This window comes from Panulirus ornatus, chromosome 61 (assembly GCF_036320965.1).
Source record: "Panulirus ornatus isolate Po-2019 chromosome 61, ASM3632096v1, whole genome shotgun sequence".
Taxonomy (NCBI): Eukaryota; Metazoa; Arthropoda; class Malacostraca; order Decapoda; family Palinuridae; genus Panulirus; species Panulirus ornatus.
In genome coordinates, this window is record NC_092284.1 from 885,431 (window position 1) to 898,623 (window position 13,193).

The 13,193-nt window shown below is 37.8% G+C and overlaps 1 protein-coding gene across 1 annotated transcript; it reads left to right on the plus strand.

The window, feature by feature from the left end:
* Positions 1-73: 73 nt before the first annotated feature.
* On the plus strand, positions 74-7,593 carry LOC139767476 (uncharacterized). Its single transcript, XM_071696895.1, has 5 exons — positions 74-152; positions 1,822-1,977; positions 2,295-2,507; positions 4,390-4,521; positions 5,877-7,593. The coding sequence occupies exons 2-5, from the start codon at positions 1,858-1,860 to the stop codon at positions 6,072-6,074; spliced, it is 663 nt and encodes a 220-aa protein (XP_071552996.1). The 5' UTR covers positions 74-152; positions 1,822-1,857; the 3' UTR covers positions 6,075-7,593.
* The last annotated feature ends 5,600 nt before the right edge of the window (positions 7,594-13,193 follow it).

Here is a 13,193-nt window from a genome sequence, read left to right on the forward strand (position 1 = left end):
TACTATCGCTATATAAAATAGTTAATACTATGCAGTTCTATGTTATAAAGATTTTAATTCCTCGTGAGGGGCGTAAATACTGGATCATGTTCCCTATAACGTCATATGACAGTTCAACTTGTGGCGCCAAATTTATCATCTCCAACTCGTCTGTTAGTTTTGTTATGTCTTATTTTGTGACTTGTGTGATAGTGATCATTATCATCATTGGTTTTAAGGAAAGCTTTTGTATTCAGGGTAGATTTTGGTATAAAGGGAGGAGAAATTACGGTCAGATTAGGGTGTAATATGACCAGTTATGGGAGGGTGGTGTTGGCGGTGAGTCTGAAGGTGGAGTGTCGGCCAGACTCATGATAGGTTCACAACCACAATCTTTAATCACCTAACTACACCTAACGACGATTAAACTACCGGACATGTCATTATGCCAGACAATACCACACCTCACCAAATGACACTACACTTCACCATAACTACATATGATAACACCACATCGCACCATATATGACCACACACACCATAATTACACCATATAGCAACCATAATACAATATATTGTATCATATATTGCAACCATAATACAGTATATTGTATCATATCATACCACATTGCGATCATACTACAACATATTATATCATATCACCACATTGCGATCATACTACAATATATTGTATCATATCACACCACATTGCGACCATACTACAATATATTGTATCATATTACACCACATTGCAACCATACTACAATATATTGTATCATATCACACCACATTGCGACCATACTACAATATATTGTATCATATTACACCACATTGCAACCATACTACAATATATTGTATCATCACCATATTGCAACCATACTACAATATATTGTATCATATCATACCACATTGCGACCATACTACAATATATTGTATCATATTACACCACATTGCAACCATACTACAATATATTGTATCATATCATACCACATTGCGACCATACTACAATATATTGTATCATATCATACCACATTGCAACCATACTACAATATATTGTATCATATCATACCACATTGCGACCATACTACAATATATCGTATCATATCACACCACATTGCAACCATACTACAATATATTGTATCATATTACACCACATTGCAACCATACTACAATATATTGTATCATATCATACCACATTGTGACCATACTACAATATATTGTATCATATCATACCACATTGCGACCATACTACAATATATTGTATCATCACACCACATTGCAACCATAATACAATATATTGTATCATATCACACCACATTGCAACCATACTACAATATATTGTATCATATCATACCACATTGCGACCATACTACAATATATCGTATCATATTACACCACATTGCGACCATACTACAATATATTGTATCATATTACACCACATTGCGACCATACTACAATATATTGTATCATATCATACCACATTGTGACCATACTACAATATATTGTATCATATCACACCACATCCCACCAGACCCAACCATATGTTACCACACACCACACCTCGCCCCACTTTACGTCACTATCACTTCTGCCGAATGACTGGTATGGGGAGGTAGTGGCCATCTCTCACTTGTGTTGGTGGTAATGCAATCATGAACATGCATGTTGGTCTGATCATTAGCCTCGTCAAGTGTCATGCACTACATGAAGCACTACTGCAATGGCCTGATGCCATCCATACGTGTTAAATTTTCAATCATTTACGCCTCCTATCTTTCCTGTTTGCATTGTATTTTAACCTTTTTTTCTATCATAATGTACTACTTTGATTTGTTATTACAGGCGGACTAAGGTGCATTTTCTTACAAGTGAGTTACAATGGATAAAGTAGAGGAACTTCGACAGCAAGTTAAGGAGGCGTTAGAAATATTTCAAAGCTCGCAAAGGAAGAAGCAGCTCTACCTCATGGAGATACACAAGACTGTTATTGAAATTCTGGTGAGCTGTTAGCTTATTAATTCCTTCCTGAGTTATGTGAAAGACCAAATTGTAGATATTTTCTCGAAACATTTTTCAGTTACAACTCTTTTGTTACAATGACTCAGCCCCGCTAATTATATCTTTTGTGTCACTTTTCCTTAAAATAGTACAATCTTTGAAGAATTTTCTCTATATACTCTATTTTTCTCATTAGTACAACCTCATCAACATGCATCCATATATTCCACGTCTGCTTCATCATTTCTGCTCTCCAAACTCACAATTATATATATCTTTTCTTGTTTGGCAATGACCTGTATTTGTTTTCTTCACAGATGAAAAATATGAATGAAAATTTTCGGCTGGGTATCCAAGACTACTTTGAGTCGAGGAATGAAAGGCTTCACAAAACCCTTAAGACAATAGATGAGATGCTCAACCAGGCATCCGAGGCCCATGCCAGAATCAGCAGCTTTAGGTCAAGACTGGTTGATGCTTGCAATACTGTCATTCAACCAGCGATCAAGACTGAGAGCAGTCATGTCTTGGTATAGTAAACTTACTTTCTGTAACTTATCTCCTGCATTATCAGTTGGGAGCAAGGGTTGATCTAAGAAGATATTTGATAGGAACAGTTTGGATGATGTAAATTTAAGAGAAAGGGTAAGGAAAATGCAGTAGTTGAAAAATTTGGTAAATTATAGTGGTAAAAGAAAAGAGTAGGGTAGAGGAAGATGTAACATTGTCCAAATGGTAAATGGAAACATTCTAATTACGTGTTTGTATTGTATGGGGAAGGAATTTTGAACGTCAGTTTGAGTGGTGTTGAGATATTGCTGTGTATAACATGGAGAAATGGGAATAAAGAGTTTTTGTGGCTTTTGTACAAAATACAGTTTTTATAACAATGGTTTTTTCTGGTTCAGATTTGTCTCTGTATGTTGATTATAGTTTGGGTGATAGACTAAAGGCATTGTAAGATTGTAATCAAAGACTAAAAGGTATGGTTGAATGAGAAAACAGTGCAGTGGTTTCAATGAAAGACTTTCAGTTCATCAAGTATTGCTGAGTAATTCGGATGTACTGAAAGATTATAAAGAAAAATGACTGTTAGAGTAATCTATTAGAGAGAAACAGAAATGAGAATTCAAAAGTCGGAGGTCAATAGGATATATCAGCCAAAATCCAGTGAGAAGGTGAATTTATTTTTTGGGAAAGAATGTTCTGTCGTTCTCTCTCATAAGTAACTTCATATCCAGTTCCATTGCATTAAACTGAAACCTAAACTTATATTTACATCAGCACTTCTTATTTTTCATTTTGCATCAGTATCTCGATTCACGCCACCTCTATACACATAATAGTTCAGTTGCATACAATCTGTAGTCATTTCTGTAACATCTTCATTAGAAATATTTCCAGCTTAATCAGGTCCTTCATGACATCTCTCCATTCCTCTGGTCTACCTCTCCTCCTTGCACCTTCTACTGAACTACAGTACCAAGAGTCTCCATGTAGTGATAACTTGAACGGAAATGTTTAGCACTTGCAAATGTTAAGAATTAAGGTACAAAGTTGGATAACAACACATATCGCTAAAATTTAAGGTACAAATTTGGATAACAACACAGAACCTTTAATAGTTTTGACATGTAGTGCGGGAAGAAAATCCTTCATATTTTCTGATGTAATTTTTTCCAACAATAGATAATCACTGACCAGTGATGAACTCATGCAAATGCAGGCAAAAAAATTAAGAAAAAGACAGCAACATCCTTTACCACCCACCACTTTACAACCAAAGGGTTAGTAGAAGCTTTTTATTATTGAAATAAGGCTGAGATCCATGTTAATGAAATGGACCCTAACTATGAAGATGCCATAGTATTCTCTAAAGGGTATACAAATGTTTGATATGCATATCCTCAAACTTTCACTCTGCATATCCTTCTCACATCGTTTTTCACGTTATCTGTCCTTCCATCCCCAGCTTTAATTTGCAGTCGTCTCCTCTCCACTGCTTTTATCTTTAACCTATTCTGACTTGTATGAACTTGAATTTCTCATCCATATATGGTGTATATGAGTAAAATAAAGTAGGAGAGGGGGATTAATGTAGAATGTAGGTACGAAGGTTGTCAGCAAACAGAAGTGCTTAGTGCTATGCAAGGAAAGATGCTTGGAAGAGGATCTGCTTCAGCCATCCTGCAGGATACTGGGAGGTGAATGATGGATGTAGATAGGTAGATAGATAAAAGGATAGTATTTGGGCTTGATGGGTCAAATGGAATCTTTGATGCATAAAGTGGAATGGAAAAGTATCACGCACATCTTGGTGAAACTTGGGATAGAATTTGAAATGTTTGTTCCCTCTATTTTCAGAGGACATCAGCATAGTTTGTATACAATTCAAACTTTTATTTTTTCTAGGTGAACGGACAAGGAGTTGCCAACCTCCAAAAAGTGTCGGAAGAGACAGAGCAATGTGTGCTGCAGATAAATGAGTTGCAGGATAAATACTGCAATCTGATGACTGACATCGAGGACAAAGTACCACAGAGGGTAATGTATTGCTTTTTATTGCAGTCAAAATTTTCTTTGATTGGTGTGGGTCTCTGTAAAGGGAAAGGTATTGCACAAAAATTGATAATAATGTGTAACATGAGGACATGTAATGAAGACAAGATGCTACGAAAGGCATGATTAGTAAGGTAAGGGTGAAGTTTAGATGTGGTCTATGCTTGCTAAGAGAATGCATGTGGAAGATTAACTTTCCTGAGAGTAATACTATGAGATGAATGACATTATGTTTAAGGAGAAGACTCAAAAGGAGGAAAGACTAAACTAGCATTTTTCCACTTCCAACAGAACATTTAGTCTCATTTTTCTTTATTATCTTTTTGGCCCTTATTGTATTTTACTGAAGGTCTGACTCAAAAGGGAATTTTGCCTGTGACTGAAACCTACAACATAAAAAAGGCTCTGTCTTTACCACTAGAGGTTCGGTACAGTTTACACTTGAAATATGTTCTAGCAGGTTTTTAGAAGAAAAATATGACTTAGAGGTTAAAGTAAGTTGAAAGTGCATAACTAGGATTCTGCAGAAGCTTGTTGTAAGCCATAGAAGATACTATAATCCAGAAACTTCCAGGGGACTTAACCTTCTTAGACCTCCACCAGGGCATTATCCTGAACCCACCAGTTGCTACTAGCCACTCTGCTGGACCCTTGGGTTTGATCTGTTGTATTTCCTTCAGAATATGTTTTGTTTACTTATTGTCCACTTGGATATTATTGTTTTCTTGCTGTGATGTGTGGTCCACGTTTGATTTTGTGATCACTTTTGTGGTTGCAGAGAGCAAAATGCTCATTCCTTCAAGCTTTTTATTTTTCTTTAGCTCTACCACCTGCCAGTGCCCAGCATAGTTGTTCTTAAAAGGGTAAACCTTCCCTTGTATCAGCCCAGGAACTTCTTGTTGCAGCAACTTCGTGTTTCTTTTGAAATCATTAAGAGTTTTACCACAATTTTTACAAATGATGATTTTCACTTATAAGGGATTTACTAGTCATAGATGATGGAGCATCATCACTGAAGATGAATCAGAATTACACATTTGCATAAATGTCCTTAAAACATTTGAGATAATCCTGCAGCTTCTGTGTACGAGAAATGTTTAATGATTTCTGAGGCAACCTAATTTGGACTAATGTAGATAAATCAGAGCAGCAGTTCCACTCAGTAAACCTCATTGTTTATAATGTAAAATCTCAGAAAAAGAACCTCCCATGTCAGAAAAGGGTCTCCAATAGAAATAAACTGGGTATTTCAGCCTAATTGCATATTGTTACACATGTTCATAAATATCAGGTTAGGAGATGAAACTGAATTCTCATACTAGTTTGTAATCATTCTTTAGACTGATGCCATTCTCAGTGCCACGGAAGCCAAGACCAAGAATGGTGACCAAGAGAGGGATAGGGAAGTGACAACCATTTTAAAAGCTATTGATGAGGAGCTAGAGAAGGCTGTCCAAGTTCTGGAGAGTATGGAGAAAATGAAAAAACAAATGGAATGCCTTTTCCAGATTCTAGGGAAACCTAGCAGTGCACAGTGAGAATTCTTTTGGTATCTTTAACACATGGTGTGATGATGCCCAGTTTATGTATAGACTGTCGATAGTTTTAGTTTTACGGATTATTATAGTTTAATACAGTTTCAATGAAAGCAATACAGATTGTCCTTCCCAAAAATGATGTCATACCAAACTTCTCTACAAAATTTCATGTTTTGTACTTCAGGTTTAGTATTTAGTTAACAGCGTTCATGAGATAATGGACTGAAACCAGAATATATGTCAAGCTGTTGTGTAATTTAGGCATGATTTTCTGATTTTCAAAATCTAAATAGATCTTCTATGTGACTGATTTTGTCAGTTGTGATTTAAAAACCTATGTATACTTTTTGACGTAGTGAAGCAGAGCAAGAATCTGATTCGTCATAGGGATGATTTTCTACAAGTCATAGATATAGGTAGCTGACCACCTTCATTTTGATAATAATTTCTAGATAAGTTTGTTCTGCTTCCTTACATTATCAAAGGCAATCCCATTTGTCATTTTTGTTTATGATCTCGAACTCGGTGTTCCTTCTTAGTTGTGTTGACCATGTTCCTCCTTGGTACTTGTTCCAGGTGTTCTTAATGGTCTTCCTCACTCACTGATCTGTTTTATTCACACTGGTCTTCCATACAGCATGTTTCATGTAAGCCTTCAGTGGTATAAGAAAATTTAACTGACATAGACAATAGATTTTTTTTTTTTTTTTTATTCTCCAAGAGAAGGAACAGAGAAGGGGGCCAGGTGAGGATGTTCCCTCAAAGGCCCAGTCCTCTGTTCTTAACGCTACCTCGCTAACGCGGGAAATGGCGAATAGTTTGAAAGAAAGAAAAGACAATAGATTGAATTACATATACAGCTTTGTTTGTAAACTTTAATATAATTGCCAGTTGTATGTAGCCTTCTGTTTCTGTTTTCATTTATTTCTGGACATTAAGTAACTTAAATATATCCAGTAATTTATTTTATGTTTACACCAGTATTAATTATGAATATGTTAAACAGTTTGTACAGTGTATTATCAGTTTCGGTACTTCCTGATTTTGTTAAGTTGTACTACTGTCATTGACCCTTCCACCTGCATTGTAAGTGGTGAAGGTGACCCACTTGCATTGTAAGTGTGGTGAACGTGACCTCTCACTAGCAATGTTTGTATGATGAACATGACTTTCCACTTGTACTTCAGGTGTACTTAAGCTGGGTTTTCTAGCTCTTCATGTGTGGCAAAAGAATGAAGCAATCTTGTGCCTTGTTCATCATATATTCCTTCTAGTCAGTCATGAATAACACTCCACTTTGGTTTCTTTCAAGCATAAAATTTCCTATTAAATGTTTTTGAAAACTGCAAATTTTGGTGCAGAATATAAACAAATAGAACAGAATCAGTTATTATTTTTCATATGACTGTCTAGGAGATAACTGTAAAGTGTAGTAATATTTGTTTGATTTATTGAAATCCCATGAATCTAAGTCAACATAATTTGTTTTTGAGGAAGACAATAAAAATGCCAAATTCAAGATGAGTCACTGTCAAAGAACTTATGGAATCAGAAAATGGATGGTCTGATTTATATACATTAAAAAGCTTGTTTGATAACGTTAGAATGATAGTGATGCATAAATGTATTACAGGTCACATATACAAGTAGATCACACACACATGTGTTTATAGCCTATCATTCCATACCGTCTGAAGATGGAAGTCTGCTATATGTAAGAACAGTACCATTATGCAAAGCGACTACAAAAAAATATATCTATCAGTCCTTCATTAGCGATGATTAGTTCATTTACGAAGATATATTTTATGTCGCCAAGGTCTTCCATGCCTGTTTATGAGGGTAAACTACAATTTGATAAATATGTCAAAGTCATGTAAGAAACAAGCTTTGGGCCTCATTCTTTTAAGGTTGTAATGCGACCAAGTTATTAAATATTGTCTCAATACTGCTAACAATTTGCCAGAACCAGAGCCATGCTTTTGTTGATAGGACATTTTCCATTGGTAAAAATGTTACAGATCGCCTAAGGTTTGATTTTCCAAACTGTGATTGTGTACAATGTGGGATGGTTTGTGATTTCTGATTGGTTGATTATTATGGTCTTAGACCCATCAGCTGCCAGGGTCAGTAAGGCCGTCAACGTCAGGTCATATTTAAACAAAAAAATATTGAACACATATGTTCAAGATAATTCAAGGACATCATACTATGTGAATTTGATCAATTTTCCTAAGTTTCTGTCGCATTAAGACCACAATCCTCTCTTGAAGGTTGGAACAAGTAACAAAATACAAACAGGTACATAACAGCATTAGATTGTTATAAGTTTCTTGATGGTTTCATAAAACGCAATTTTCTTTAGTAGTTAGATACACTTTCTGTCAGGCTAACGTGGAGAAATAATAAACTTATCATTAACTTTTTCTCTGGATGTTCAGTTTATGTTCACAATTTCCTCACAGTCTGCCGTGGGCCACATAGTATACTGTTGTAGAGTGAACCTTCTCACCTGAAGACGTCGTTACAACATATATTGGTTGTAGTTATCCCTGGGGATAGGGAAGAAAGAATACTTGCCACGTATTCCCTGCGTGTCGTAGAAGGCGACTAAAAGGGGAGGGAGCAGGTGGCTGGAAATCCTCCCCTCTCGTTTTTTTTTTTTAATTTTCCAAAAGAAGGAACAGAGAAGGGAGCCAGGTGAGGATATTCCACAAAAGCCCCGTCCTCTGTTCTTAACGCTACGTCGCTAACGCGGGAAATGGCGAATAGTTTAAAAAAAAAAGTTATAGAGACGTTGACGTCTTCAATGACCCGGCAGTTAACTAAAGACCAAACAAGCAATCAATCAATGAGAACAGACAGTTATCACCCAATTTAATTTATTATTAATTACCCCAGGACCTTTTTCCAGAGGATCATGCAGCGCTACTTCCCGTGGGAGGGAAATGTGGAGTCCTTTAGCCTGAAACTTTCCCTGCCAAGACTGTTTGAATGATACAGTCTTTCCAAAATGACTTTTTCACTTGCAGTATAACCTCTGGCAGGCTGAGTCCGGTAACACCTATATATCTATGTGTGTGTGTGAGCAAATGCTCCGTTTCTTCGTCTATTTCTGGCGCTACCTCGCTATCGCAAGAAACGGAGAGCGGTTATGAGAAAGAAAAGATAAAATCAGATTCGATCAAGCTTCAGAGGAGGCAACCCGTGTGGGAATGTGCCAGACTCAATCAATGAAATCCCGGAAGTTGTGATCAACACCAAACCTTCCTGTATGTACAGTGCGTCTTCCTTGACCAAACCCAAAGTCATTAACCTATTTTATAGGAATGTTGACTTATATGTGAACAAAGTATATGTGAGCTACATAAGGTTAGGTCACACATTAACAGGTCAGGACATATATATGACATAATAACTGCCATCTTGGACGGATAACATATGTTTGAACTCATCTCTGTAAATAGAGATTGCATCAGGTTTCCAATGAAGACAACGAGTTGTATAGTAGTCAATATACAACTTAAATATTGATAAAGATTGTTATTGTGTGCCACAATTAAAGGTTTCATAATCTCTTGCGTCTCAGGTGTACAATGTACACTGAAGATGATAGCGTGGTTGCCCGCTTTACGCCTACCTATCGTTGTATTGTATCGTCTGAGTAATTACTATTTATGCTATAGATTCAACCGACATGGCGACAGTCTAATTAGTCATGGACAGTGGAGATAGAGAGAATACGTAGTACACACAACAAGATGTTGCTATAATGTCTGGGAAAGATAGAAGCAGGAGGCTCCCCACACCCTGGCCAGCCCGATGAGGTAGCCTCCTCACTATTTGCCTCGGGGCCTCACCTAACCTTCACACCGCCGCCGCCAGGGGCGCTCTGGTGACGTCACACCAGGTACATCATCCCCCACCTGCGTGACCCAAGGCAAGTTTGGGTGATCGTGCGCAGACTAAAGCAATTAAATGTCATAATGATTTCGATAAGAAAAAAATAATAAAATGTGTTCAAATATTACCGGTAAATTCACTACTCAGGGTGTTTTATTTTCTTAAAGCTTAATAATTATCATTTTCTAGTTGCATTCCGTAAAATACTTGGGGTTAGGAGGGTTCTAGTAAAGGGTTTTAACATAGGCAAAAGTTAAAGCTAGGATTGACCTGACACACTTAGAAAATTTGGATTACCCAAATATTCAGCGCCTAGCATGAACTAGGCAGGGTGAGGATATAGTACAAACTCAATTTAGCCTAACTTTGTTTACGCAAGCTGTAGGGGTAGATCTTCATCATAATTGGTTAGTGTTTATTGTGTAGCCACAATGGTTGGACAACATGGCGGCCGGCATCTGTGTAGCAACCAATTCTTAAGCAACTTGGTGGTGTGAGGCAAGACCAGGGGATGGAAGCATTATTTCTCTCCCAGGAATAACAAAGAAAAATTCAGACATAACTCGTCACGAATTGATAAATATAAATATATCAAAATTACTGTCAATGGTTTAAGTAGAGTTAATGCTAGACTAGGCAAAGTTAGATTAGGTTTAGAAAGTTTGTATTACGTTGTATTTTCCACGCATCATCTTGGAAGGTAAAGCATTAACCCACACTTGGTTTTCTTAATAGAAAGATGCATCTCTCACATTCCAAAGTCAGTCTTCTAGAAGAACTCCTCGCCAGGATCCAGACAACACACCCACCCAGGTTCCTGCTGGCTAATTAGCATATTGAGAACGCTCCAGTGTGTCTTATCTTCATTACTTTGCAATTACTCGAGGTTATTTTATCCACAATGTATCAGACTAACACAGCAGTTTGTCTTTGTCTCTGTGTAAATTTATATAATCGTCTTCAGTCTTGACTTCCCTCAGTAAGCTGAGATCAGACGTAAATATAATCAGAAAGGAATTCATTCTCTTTTACCAAGTCATGTTTATATGTTAGGAATAGCAGTGGTCCCAGAGCAGAACCCTGCTGTACGCCACTAGTAACCCATTGTAAGAATGCTCCACGAACGTGCTTCAGTTATTCCTTTAAGATAATCTAAGCAATAAATTAGTCTTCCTCTTATATCTGCCCGAAGTTCCAACCTATCAACCTTGTGTGTGATATACGTTAAATATCTTTAGGAAGTCCAGATATACAATGTCCACCAGACTCTTCTGCTCTGGTGGAAACACAACTTGTTCTCTTATACATGTCTAAGACCAAGAGTTTCTTTCTAACAAAACCTTTCCTTAAATTCACGTTCTCTCAGAGGGTGAATTTCTCTTTTGTTTCCTTATTTTCATTTCCAGTATTTTACAGACGACATTCGTCAGGGAAAACTCATTTTTATTTCAGCCCAACTTACAAATTTCCTTACATAAAGATAGGTAAGGAATTTACCTATCTTTATGATCAACATTTCATGTGGTTTGTGAAGTGTACTTACATCACTTCATCACGACTTATCAGACTTACAACATCTTCAAACATTTTAAGACTTTTTCAGGTATTTCATTATTCAAATTCTCTCTCTCTCTCTCTCTCTCTCTCTCTCTCTCTCTCTCTCTCTCTCTCTCTCTCTCTCTCTCTCTCTCTCTCTTTGTATATAAGATCCAGTTCACCTGTGTTTCTATCCCATGGTACCTACATCATCATCCTCTACAATCATGACCTGTATAATGTCTACCCAACTCCACTTGCCACTCTGATGTTTCCTACACGTAACACTACACATAAGTATAACCAAACATACAAACTAACTTATATAAGTAAATCAAACGTACAGATCACTTGTATAAGTAAGGCTGCCAGACCTGCTAGTCCTCACCTGGCCAATATATTTCACCTTTCATGTGTAACAAGTACGACCCTTGACCATCATATCACGACTTGTAACTACGCCATTAGACCCAAGGGTCGTTTCCCCCTGGGGGTTTAAGGTAGTTAAGGCCAGTAATTCACCAGTGGTCGTAGATGGTAATGTCTCATGATCATCATCCTAGATAGAACAATGTGGTTGTGTTAGAATACAATGACGAATGATTGTTCATCTTCACTACCGCCAGCCCAGCCCACGGCCTTGTACTCCAACCCCCCCACCCAACCCCCACCCCACGCCCCCACACACACAGACCGAGCCTGCACTCATCCTCTCCTGACTCTCCTCTCTTCCTTCACTTCACTAGAGTGTCTTTGATCATTTTGGCGTTGGTTTACGTAACCATTAGTTAAGCCTCTGTCCTTCACCTTACACGGGGTGGGGGGGTGTTTATACCCCCCCAGTCCTCACCTGACCGCGATATCTTCACTACATTATACATATTTATATTTTCGTTCCGTCCTGATGATGGAATATTAACGAGGGATTCGAAGCGTGATCTCACCAAGGTGAATGACGTGTCGAGCGTCTGATTGGCTGGTCTGTCGGCCATGATGTAGGCAGTAGGTTACCTCATGTCATTGTCATTGAAATTTCCTTCATTATCAAGAAAACAATGACGCATCGGCTGTGTAACTCACCCACAATATACTACCTTCCTCCAGGGTGGATAGTTCATACATAATTTCATCTTGGAGACGAAGTGGTCTAGTGGAAATGTCGGCAAATTAGCCAGGGAAATGCCGGCAAATTAACCAGGGAAATGTCGGCAAATTAACCCATGGCCACCTCGCAAACATCCTGTATTGTTACGGTAGAATACGACACTTAAGTGCACTTATGATCCTTGTACACCAATTGGGTCGTTAGTGGGGGTGTACATCAAGTGGGTGGTTAGTGGGAGGTGTACACCAAGTGGGTCGTTAGTGGGAGGTGTACACCAAGTGGGTGGTTAGTGGGATGTGTGAAGAACATGGGAGGAGGGAGGCAGCATCCAGGACCGTCACAGAAGACGGGAAGAGAGACGGAACAATGCTATGTAATTTACCTCAGTAAACATCATTTCTGTTCCTCCTGCCACACTGTGGTTGAGGTATAGCACTCTCAACACTTGAACGATACTTTCAGAAAATTCTTCCAAATATTAACTTTCCGAATTTATGTAGAAAACGACCTTCAAAAAACCATGTCTGTAAGGTTATCTGCCAGAGTAGAGAACATGGGGTAATGGCTAGGCTTCT